Here is an 11,474-nt window from a genome sequence, read left to right as displayed (position 1 = left end):
GTTGGAAGGCTTCAATGCCCCAACACCGGAGGCCCGTTCTTCTTCAAACGAACCCATGCAAAGATCTGGGTTCATGGTCGAGAAAACCAGTATGACAAAGAGGTTGTTTTGGTTGGGTGTTCGCCGAAAAAAAACGGCGTTGCAGGGCCGAAGAGAAGCCACAAAGCGTGGAGAGGAAGGCTCCACTTAGAGGCGAGGCCGGAGTTGGCCACCATTTGAGAACCCCAAAACGAGGGCGGCTAGGGTTTAGGGCTGAAGAAGAAGCCATCCAACCTCAACCAAAAGAAATTTTTTTCTCGATGTAATTCAAAATATATCACATAATAACAGTTGGCCATGGCAAAAAAGCCAAGGGTACAAGATTGATTGAAATTAGTAAGTACATTGGCACCTGTGGTGAAATTAAAAGTACAAGGGCACAAATGATTTAGGGTCTAAAGATCAGGGAGGTAAAATGAAATTTGCCCTATATTATATATACAGCTGATCAAGATGAACTTCTTCATAGAATTTTTTATTTTTTTTTCATCGAGATCACTCGGTCCCTTAAAGGCTTCCTAAGTCCAGAGATTAATCCATGCAGGAGATTCTATCAGAACGCTTCCTCCCTCTTGGCCACCAAGAATAAATTAGAATTTAACTCCAATCAACGTCGACGGAATTCAAACCCGAGTGTGGAGGTTCCACACTTTGAGGCTCTTACCAACTCGACCACATGTGTTGGTTTCTTCTTCATACAACTATTACAACTGCAATAACATGAGGATTAGACACAAATTTAACCTAAAGTTAATCTTGTAATTCCCTAACATTATCTTCCAAGGGTCGACTGAACAGCAAATAACTCGAAATCCAGACAAGCATAAGGCAACACGGCCAAGCATAGAAAACTGTAGAGAATCAAAAACTACAATTATCGCTTCAGTAACTGCAAAACGTACCAATGTCTCATACTTGGACAACCATAGTGGAATTTGTAAAACACTACATCTCACTTCGACTTTTAGGTACTTCAGCTCAGAAGAACATGTGATATTCGTGCACAAAGCTCCAACCGTGAAATGAACCAACGGTTGCGATAAGTGACTAGAAACTACACAGTAACAATCAGACTTCGATCCTCCCATTTATTTAATTACAAAATTATCTGATGTCACAGGCAACAACAACTTCCCAAAAAGAAACAAATGCAACAAAAACAAAAATATCTTGAAGCGGATTTTGAAAAGCTTCAGAGGAACTGTATTACATCCAAACACATCCTCAAAACCTATCTGCTCCTGTAATTCAATCCCAAGATTGTTTGGCTCTAGAACACAAATGGAATACAATCTTTTGCTATCAATTTTGCTGCATCCACTGCATTATATCCTTACGTATAATTCCCCCAAAGCCACCTCGGGTGTAATCCGACCTCAATGCTTCAGGTCTGTTAGTGAATAAGTTCCTATACTGGGTCATAGTCCCAGAAGTCTGTCTTGCTCTCATCATCATGGAAATCGAAGGGAGGGTTTTGGGCAGCGCATTTGTCATGGATGAAAACATATGCCTATCAGATTCCTGATTTCTGATCTGGGTGCTCCCTGGAGTTTTCAGGTGGGATGAGTTTACCTTCTTTGTCATGCTCATGCCCGAGCTAGCACCATTTTTTAAGTGTTTGAGTTGTTCAGACGAACCTCGAATATTAGCTGAAGGTTTCATCCGATCAAGCCAACGCAGGATCCAGTTCCCAAGGTTCCGACCCAAGTCTATGTCTCTTTGCTGTATGTTCTTGTGAACACTCACCGCGGCGTCAAAAACAGCACGCGTTCGCCTTTTAAAAACAAAAACGAAAATAAAATCATTATGGCAGTCAAACAAGTAATGAAATGATCAATAGTTCAGCACCATATGATTGGATGTTGCCAAGTAACAAGCATCAATAAAGAAACTTCAGTGAACATGGTCCTGAAATCCAATTGAGGTAAAAACACTTTCAATCATTGGAGATTTTATAGACTTTTGGAAATTTAAGTGAACTTCCTTTCTTCTTTTCAAGGTACATGAAATCATTGAAACCCAAATTGACAAAAGATCAATCCCAAAGAAAGAAATCATAACAATCTAACCCAAGGGAAAGAAAAAAAAAAAAAAACCAACATATTTCGATGCATTTCTTTGGGGGAGGGGGCATAATCTCTGTTATCAAACCAAAGGACCAAGTGTAGTTTGGCCATTAGTATCACATGTCAAATATCTTCTGAGAAGCAGTGAACTTTACAAAAGTAGTCGACTAACATTGTCCAGAACAATCAAATGCTTATGCTAGTCCATGAATGCCATGTTACTACATGACCACTTACAGAATCAAATGAGCGTAATATGAAGAATGTACCTACGTGAGCAACAAATGGAAGTGTTTTGTTCAATTCAAATTACATGGATAGCAGTCATAGCCCATCACTTGGTTCATACACAAGCTAAATGTGCACAACTCACTGCCTATCACAGCTAATCTCATCTCGATAACACAAAATTACCCAAACTATAGATAATGAGATCCAACAAACCGTACTATACCCAAAATCAAACACCTCCTGAGCTAAATTATAAAATATAAAAAAACGCGCGCGCACATTAGTATGAGTTGCAACATGTAATAAGATTTGCATCCAAAGTGATCCAACTCTCTCTTCAAATCCCACCAATTTTGAATGGAAACATTTATAGAGGAAATTAACAGTAATCGATTTCAATTCGGAATGTAAACCCTTTTCAATTACGAATGAAATACCTGTGAGCAAATTGACGGATCTTGGGGTGCTTCGGGCTGATGATGCGGCGCTGCATCCTCAGGGCGAGTCTATAGGTTCGTCTGAGACCCAAGAAATAGGCGGTTCCCAATGTGATCTCCCACAGCACCATTCTTCTTCTTCTTCTTCTGTGTCTTTCGCTGGTGTTTTTGGTTTGTGAGGAAAGGGAAAAAGGAATGAAAGTGGATTTCGATGGTTTGGGTTTTCGTTTGTGGCAAGTTAAGAGGGAAGAGCCGCCAGAAATTTCGATCTTCCTCTGGGGTTCGCGTCACCGCTCGGGTCACACTGACTACACCGTAGGCGTCATCCAGGACGTCGGATGTTACACTCAAGGTCTCATCTCAGCCGTCCGTTCGTCGTCTTAAGTGGGCTGTGAGTGTCCTCCAAGTCTTCTTTGGATTTGTTCCTTCATTCAAAAGCCCAATTTCAGCTTTACCCCGTGTGCCCCAATGCTTTACAGAGTTCCTTTTTGTTTTTTTTTTTTTTTTTTTTTGCTTCCTTTCGTTTTCTTGTGGGACCAAGCTATTAATCTAATTACAACAAGAATTAGCTCAATCGGTGAGAGATGATTGAGAATTATATCTGAATGAGACTTACGCTACAAGTTCTTTGACCCTATTGCATATTGAAAAATAACTAAATTTGTTTATGGATAACAAAGAAAATGAACTTATCAATTGTGAGGGCATGAAAAACGATGAGCATCAAACTGATTGAGTAGAACAGAAGCTGGTCCCTCACTCCCTCAGCAAAGTCTATTGGGCTTGGAGTTTGGGCACGTGATTAATCGAGATTAGCTTCTAAATAAGAGCAAATGACCTGTTGCAACTCGCCCTCGGTGTAAGAAAGGAGAATCTCATAATCTTAATTGAATAACAAGTACCCAACCTTAGACTTGCCTATGCAAAAACTCGTTACCCCGGCGACTACCTTTTTTTGTAGGCTAATCGACCGATATTGTTTTATGGTTAGAAAGGGCCACGTGTATACTTTCTAAACCGTCTTTAATAATAAAGAATGTTCATAAAATTTTAACTGTGTAAATTCGTTATAAAGTTATGTGCAATTATATTAAACATCAGGTTGCGGACTACTGATTTTAGTCAATTATTTGAGGTGTGAAGTGACTTGATCATTGGAGAACATTTTTTAGGTACCCTATCAGACCTAGACGATGTCTTGTAAGTAACCGATGTCAACAAATACTAGAGAGGCAGATCTCATTTCTCACAACTTGGCGGTATTGGGTCATCTTTCCCACTTATTAAGAAATAGATAATCTACATCTATATATTAGTGCTTTTGCCAAGAGAAATCTAAAAATTGTAACTTGTTGGTGCATGTTCTCTCCAAAGTTTGAGATCAATCATTTTTACCAACCAAAAAAAAAAAAAGAGTTCAAAAATCTTCAAAACGTGGCATATGGTCATCAATTGATGAAACTGAATCATCTCCATCATTTTCTACATACATCTAGTGTTTCCAACCCAATAAATAGCTTCTCAATCAAAATCTCGAGTGGAAAAAAAATCAATGAATTATTAGATGAGGTTGAATCTTGATCACTTGATCAAAATCGCCATCGCTGCGACATTGAGTATCTAGAAGAAGTCCCATACGTGGCTAGAAAGAGCTAGATGCCTACACGTTTACTTTCTAAACTGTTTTTATCACTAAAGAATGTTCATAAAGTTTTAACTGTATAAAACTATAAATTAGGTGCAAAATTATGCGTAATTATATTAAACATGAGACATAATAATATTATCTTCATGTTTAATACGTCTTTTCTAACACACTCGGTGAAGATCTTTTTCTTTTTTGAATTAGGTAATAAATCTTGAATTATTTTCTTGTTTTGGACGGTAATCACATGGTATTAAATATTCATAATTATTTTAATTTTTTTTTTTTTGGCAACCATGCTACCAAGTAGCAACGGATAAGAAAAGCATTGACCGGAAAAAAGGAGCCAACGGATAAATAGTTGTAGAAACAAGAAAACAAAAACAAAAAGAAAAATGAGAAATCCCCTATATATAAACGATAAAAATCTACACCCACAGGCCAGGTCACACAGCTCACACCTGTCTCTACTTCTTCTCCTCCTCTCTCTCTCTCTCACCATGCAAAGGCAGTCCCTGGGCTCACCGGTCTCCAAGCTCCACCAGGCCCACGGCGGCGACGACACTCTGATCCACGACGACAAGCGCTCCAAGGACATTTTAGCCTTTTCCGCCTCCTCCTCCTCCTCTCCTCCAGACTTCGACGACAACAAAGCAACAAAGCCTCACCGACTGTCCTCACCGCCACCCATCACTCCCGACAAAGTCATCCACGTCATCCCTATCCTCACCGTTCTCTGCTTCCTCATCCTCTTCCTCTTCTCCCACACACCCTCCCAGTCAGGTACTACCACTCCCTCTCTCCCTCACTCTTCTCACCTCAATCAACGGCTGTTGCTCTTTTCAGCTAAAAGCCTCACCGTCCGGATTTTTTTGCTCTCAGATTTGGCTCAGTTCAATGGATTCACTAGACTATCCGCGCCCAAGCGCGTAGGTACGTACAATGCCAGTTTTCATTGCCCCCTTCTCAATCTTAATCCGAAACCGTTTCGATTAATTTTTGTTTGTTTTTTTTTTTACAGACTCTGTTAACGAAGAAATCGGCGACATCCGGCGATTCATCGACGTCCGGAAAACCGATGCGTTGGCGATCCGGAGCCTGAGGGACTTAGGATCCGAAACCCGGAAACTCACCCCGAGATCTCGCTCCCACAGAAAAATCGCCGATTTCTAAGCCGCATTCCCTGGTTCTCTTCTCTAATCTCTACCATCGTCATCTTCCTCCATTTCCATACTGGGTTCTCCAGCCACGCGGAACTCGCACGTGCGAAGCTCGTCAGCTTTTTTTTTCCCACGTGCATATTCAATCCCATGACAGCCTATATTTGGCTCTAGTTTCTTATTATTTTTATTTTTTTTCTGTAAGCAATATTACTAAAGTGGAAATATTTGGGACCAGAGAAACAGCGTGTAATTAATTTTTACTCTATTAACTTTTTTTAACGATGTTCGAGTATGCCGTACGCTAGTAGGCGTAAATTAGTGTAAATGTGCGCCTAGTGGGTAACAGCTGGAGGTTCGTACTCGACCGTTACCGCGCCTCGGGTTCTGGTCGGAATTTGCCAGCTGGAAAAACTTGTGGTGCCCACGGGTGAGAGTACCATATGCGCTCCTTTATTAATGGCTAGAAGTTTATGTCACCGACGGGTGCATAGATTTTTCGTGATGCCGAGCCGGTCTGTGACGTTCTATATGGAAGGATAGGTCGTTAATTAATTAATAATAATGGAAAAATATAGGGAAAAAAATATTAATTTTGGGTGCACTGAATTCTATGCTTTGGATTTTGTAATCAAAGTTGGCAGCAATTTATATTATTATTGTCTTTTTCAAACAATTGGAATAAATTATTGTCTTTTTTTTTTTTTTTTTGGATTAATGAATGTGTAGGGTTTATGAGGACTGACTGACTGAGTAACGTGTGGTGGTCTGAAGTTTGGTGTCAGGGAGAAAGCATACCGCAACAAGTGTCGGTCGGTAGGGTAGAACGGCAGAAGTCGATTGATTGAGTCTAGAAGTAGTACTGAAGTACAACGGGAAAAAAAAAAAAAAAAAAGCAATGAGTCGACAAAAAATAATGGTAATGGGCAGACATTTAGAGGGAGCCATTAAACTTTACGATAAAAAGGGACAGGTGCGGAGAAGAAGTGACGGTGCGGTTATTGCTACCTTATTAATTAATTTGTTCATTTTACATTCATTTTTCATTTTATAAATTTTTGTTTAAGTTTCATGTTTATTTTATTCATTTATTTGCAGAACCCAAAGTATTATTTTTCAATATTGGGTTACGTTTAACTCAAAATCTTTTTCTATTTGACTTCCATAGTGTCTCACAATTATTTTTGGCTTCCGGCCTCCTAGTCTTTCTCAGTCAATCTCATGAAGTCTTAATTAATCAGTCTCACTGGGTTTAACGATGAATGAAAAGATTAATAATGAAATTTAAGTATATATTATGTAGGTAATAAGAAAAACTAATTGTAATTTTTAATCTAATATTGTTATTTATTGTAATTTCATATTAAAGTATTTTAGTATTTTAATAAGTCAGAAACTTGTAGAATGAACAAAGTAGTTAGTAGAGTGACAATAACCGCACCCAAAGTGATATTAGATAAGTAATAGAGAGTTAAGATCCTATATTAGAAAAGTGACACACTTTGTAAGATCCTTAAGGAAAAGAAAAACCCTAGACTAAGGGAGCGTGCTGCATGCGCTCCACCCAAAATTAAATATCCCCTACTCTTCTCTTGCCCGTCTGACGACACTCTGCGTCGGCATGAACCTTGAGCCTCGTCGGCGAGATGCATCCTTTCGGCCTGGGTATTAGCCTAAGCCTAAAGTATTTTTATTAGCTTAGTTTTAATTTCAATAATCCCCTAATTTTTTAGGGAGTTATGCACTTTTGTGCACCTTATGTGTTCTTAGTTCTAGGCTTGCTCGTTTTAATGAGCGTCGGAAATTCAATGAGTGAACATATTTCTATGTACAACATCTTCTTGTATGTCTATACATGACAGTGGAAATGTATGTAATGACCATTCTCGCTGAAGATAAATGAATTGAGATGATCTTTATTAAAAAAAAAGGATTAATTTCAGTTTAGTACCCTGTGGTTTGGGAGTAACATCATGTCAGTCCCTGCTCTTTCAATTTGATCAGCAACACCCTTGTGCTTTCAATTTCAATCAGCCGTGCCCAAATTTTACTGTTCCGTCCAATTTGAACGTTAACTTTGACTGTGGGGACCACTTTGGGGGCTAAAAATGTCATTTCATATACATTTTCTTCTTTTCTCCTCCTCTCTCTCAGCTCGATGGTTTCTCTTTCTCTCCTCCCTGTCTCTCTGGGCCGCACGACCCTCTCTCTCTCTCTCTCTCTCTCTCTCTCTCTCTCTCTCTCTCTCTCTCTCTCTCTCTCTCTCTCTCTCTCTCTCTCTCTCTCTCTCTCTCTCTCTCTCTAAGCTCCGATGGTTAACTCCGAATAACCCAGCAAGCTCATCTCCCTCTAAGGCTCGTCGTCTTCCTCCACTTCCCTCCTCTCCAAACCCGACAACCCACTCTCAATTTGCACCATAAATCCTCCACCATAACCTCTATCGATTTTGCATATCAAAACATAAACACAAAGAGCAAATCTAACAGTAACCCATTCAACTTCAATTCTTAATCGTCAATAACTAAACTTACAGAAGAACATGGCACATCAAGTTCACCATTCAAAACTATATCTGGACAAAACAACCAAAGTTCAAACAATAACTACAATCTCCAGCTTACCTCAAACAAACGAATTCAAGATTGCTCTTTGAGCTACTGCCTTTGCTTTCTCAACAAAGAACGACTGGTCGTCCCCGTCACAATACCAACACCGAATTCATTGTTCACACACTTCATTTCGACGAAAATGGCTCCTTCCTCCTAAAATCACAAAAATGTATATATCACAGTTGCAAATTAGGTACCAATTAACTACAAAAGTACAAAACAGATATAAATTGAAACCCAGAAGCCAAACTATCACAATTGGATTGAAAATCGAAGTGATTCTTCGATATAAATAAGGGAGAAATTCCAAAGAGCAAACCTTCAAAACCCAATTCTCCCCCTTCGAAAAAATATAACACCCTAAACCAAAACCAATCAAAACCCAGAATTCAGAAGCCAATAATTCAGTAGACTCAGAAAGAAACGTGACAGAATTCTTCAAAAGCTTGGATTTTTATACCCAAATTTTTTTAAAGAAACAGATAGGAAGCTTGATTTGTAAATCTCCAAGAAGCTTCCGACATGGAAATAGAACTTAGTTGCGAGCTTGTCTAGGTCGCTCTGCATCAGAAACTTGCTGCTATAGGAAAGCTTGAGGAGACATGTGTGGGAGTGAATCTAAGGGTGGAGGTTTGGGCGGAGAGGCGGTGAGACTTGAGGAGAGGGAGAGATGGCAAGTAGTGTACGGTGGCTGGGCTCGTGCCAATCATCGATTCTCTTTGGGTTTCGGTCGGGTTTGTGCTGTGGTTCGAGTAGTAGTGGCGATGTTAAGAATCGGTGGCCGGACGCCATGATTTTCGGCGGTGGCAGTGTGTGGGTGTGTGTGTGTGTTGATAGGAGCATAAATGCGACAAATATAATGTGCAACCTTTATACTTTTCTTAGCTATTTCCTTTAAAAAGTCAGTTTTAACTTTGTTTTCTTTTTAGGTAGTTTGTGAAGTGATTCAAGAGAAATATGAGCTTAAAGGGAGCAATGGAGCCATGGATCATGAAGTAATGATGCAGAGGACTAATTTTGATCAACCTTTTGGCCAGAAATTACAAGGGAAGTCCACGGAAATCTTTGTGCAAAACAGTTGCTGCAAAGAAGAAAACTGCAGTTTCAGAATCAGCTCTCTGGGAACGGTTTTGAGAAGAAATTCTTGCATCCTTCCAGATGCAACTTTGAAGAAAGAGCCAGCGATCCTTGAAGATATGATGTTATAATTCAACTACAGCTAAAGAACTGGTCATAAGTGTCAACGAGGCAGTAGGAAACCAAGCACAAACTAGGCTTCCCGAGAAGGCAGAAACTGTCAGGTTTTCACGAAGCTTTTTGGGAGACCTTTTCCGGCAATTTAATTGGAGTTTGTCCAGAAAGTTGTTGATCAATCTAGAATATATGATTTCATAGAACACGTGGGAGTCAAGAACAATCCAGAAACTTGTCAAGACGAAGTCGTTTCTTGTCCAAGAAGGAAGCTTCAGAGTCAGAAATCGAATCCTAGTCGAAACATGACTGTTTGGCAGAAATCTATTGTGGACGAATTTTGGGTGCATTTTTGGAAGGTTATTGCTGCTGCAAATATGAAGGAGAGTCCTATAAGGATTCCTCAAGATTTTTAGAAGATTATTAAGGCTTGGAAATCATTTAATTGTGCACCAATCAGAGTAATCCTCAAGCAACTAAGGGAGGCTTTCAAAGCAGAATTGGAAAAGGAAACTTAAGGGTGTTTCTCATACACATAGGGCTTCTGCAAACATTGAAAATTACCACCCTACAGCGCCATCTTCTGCCCTAAACCCTAGCACACAAAGTCTTGAAATTCCCAAGTCCTCCAAGAGCAAAAACCGTGCACACCATCATCCATCTTCATCAAGCCTTGCTGTGTACCATCTTGAGGGGGGTTCTTGCGTTCAAGGCTGCCTAAAAGTGAATTCGTGGCTCTCATCTTCTGCCCATTACGGTTTTTATTTTCTTGTAATTCAAACTTATAAGTTTCTAGTTGTGAATTTTGAAACAATGTGTGGCTAATCTACTTTTGTTAGGGGCGAGGTTTGAAGCCCCTAAGATATGTTTTTGACAATATTTTGATTCCTAGTTTTGTGATTGCTTTGTGGTGAAATTGTTTATTTGGTTTTGGTTTACAGATAACTCTTGCATGTTTATGTTTTATGAATGCGCACATAAAATATTATGATCATGTGAGTGGGGCTAGAAATAGGTATTTTAATCTCCTAAACGGTTAATAATGCTTGTTTCAATGGTAGTAAAACCTATAGGACAATAGGTGAAACCAAATAAAAATGATTGCATGCTAGGTAGGCGTTCCACACTAGTTTTGCATACTTGTTTCGATCAAACTTCCACATGTGATTAATGCTTAGAATAAATTGTTGATAGGATAGCGTTCTATACCTTGATTGTTTATTCTAAAGGCTTAGTAATGGTGCGTTCATCTTGCTTAAGTAATCTAGGGAAGTAATAAGAACTTATGCATGCGTTCATGGTTTTTTCTTGATTGAAACCTTTTTCACGACTTAGTAATTGAAACTAGGATGATAAATTTGTTTCAAGCATAATTTGGTGGTGGATTTCCGAGTTCCTAACATCTTCATCCATATCTTTCAAAACCCTAAATTCAAAATCGTTTTTCTTCTCTTTGTTTTCTGTTTATTTTCGTTAAAAACCCAAAACCCCAAATCAGTTTCATTTTGAGGATTGCAGTGCCCTCTTCTATCCCCTATCTGTCCCTCCATCTTTCTCTCTTTTCTTTTTGTTTTGTGACGTTTCTTTTAGAGTTAGTTTAGTTTAGATTTATTTTGTTTTGTGTGATTAATATAGTTACCCTCAATCTCTGGCATCGAACGATCCTTGCTTATCCTTTACTACTGACGACTACATCATTGCAGGGTTTGTGCTGTGGTTCGAGTAGTAGTGGCGATGTTAAGAATCGGTGGCCGGACGCCATGATTTTCGGCGGTGGTAGTGTGTGGGTGTGTGTGTGTGTGTGTGAGAGAGAGAGAGAGAGAGAGGGTCGTGCGGCCCAAAGAGATAGAGAGGAAAGAAAGAGAGAGAAAGTGAAACCATCGAGCTGAGAGAAAGGAGGAGAAAAGAAGAAAATGTCTATGAAATGACATTTTTAGCCCCCAAAGTGGGCCCCACAGTCAAAGTTAACGTTCAAATTGGACGGAACAGTAAAATTTGGGCACGGCTGATTGAAATTGAAAGCACAGGGGTGTTGGTGATCAAATTGAAAGAGCGAGAACTGACATGATGTTACCCTCAAACCACAGGGTACTAAA

General features: G+C 39.5%; 2 protein-coding genes across 3 annotated transcripts; one reads left to right on the top strand and one right to left on the bottom strand.

The window, feature by feature from the left end:
• Window positions 1-1,035: 1,035 nt before the first annotated feature.
• On the bottom strand, window positions 1,036-3,087 carry LOC112180408. Its single transcript, XM_024318958.2, has 2 exons — window positions 2,774-3,087; window positions 1,036-1,813 (listed from the first exon to the last, which is right to left on the bottom strand). The coding sequence occupies exons 1-2, from the start codon at window positions 2,902-2,904 to the stop codon at window positions 1,342-1,344; spliced, it is 603 nt and encodes a 200-aa protein (XP_024174726.1). The 5' UTR covers window positions 2,905-3,087; the 3' UTR covers window positions 1,036-1,341.
• A 1,747-nt stretch (window positions 3,088-4,834) lies between these two features.
• Window positions 4,835-5,995, top strand: LOC112179069. Of its 2 annotated transcripts, XM_024317382.2 has the most exons (3): window positions 4,841-5,201; window positions 5,301-5,351; window positions 5,440-5,995. In XM_024317382.2, exons 1-3 carry the CDS (start codon window positions 4,919-4,921, stop codon window positions 5,589-5,591), a joined length of 486 nt encoding a protein of 161 aa, XP_024173150.1. In that variant the 5' UTR covers window positions 4,841-4,918; the 3' UTR covers window positions 5,592-5,995. The 2 variants fall into 2 exon arrangements, with proteins under 2 accessions (XP_040365903.1, XP_024173150.1); XM_040509969.1 differs by having other exon boundaries at window positions 4,835-5,351.
• Window positions 5,996-11,474: the final 5,479 nt, after the last annotated feature.

The sequence above is a fragment of the Rosa chinensis genome, chromosome 7, assembly GCF_002994745.2.
Source record: "Rosa chinensis cultivar Old Blush chromosome 7, RchiOBHm-V2, whole genome shotgun sequence".
Classification (NCBI taxonomy): Eukaryota; Viridiplantae; Streptophyta; class Magnoliopsida; order Rosales; family Rosaceae; genus Rosa; species Rosa chinensis.
The sequence above is the reverse complement of the archived record's forward strand: the minus strand, read 5'-3'. Positions and strand labels throughout refer to the sequence as shown.

Coding starts and splice junctions, on each gene's coding strand:
- LOC112180408 (XM_024318958.2), bottom strand. CDS start 2,904: ATGGTGCTGTGGGAGATCACATTGGGAACCGCCTATTTCTTGGGTCTC. Junction 1,814..2,773: donor ATCCGTCAATTTGCTCACAG/GTATTTCATTCG, acceptor TGTTTTTAAAAG/GCGAACGCGTGCTGTTTTTG.
- LOC112179069 (XM_040509969.1), top strand. CDS start 4,919: ATGCAAAGGCAGTCCCTGGGCTCACCGGTCTCCAAGCTCCACCAGGCC. Junction 5,352..5,439: donor ATCCGCGCCCAAGCGCGTAG/GTACGTACAATG, acceptor TTTTTTTTACAG/ACTCTGTTAACGAAGAAATC.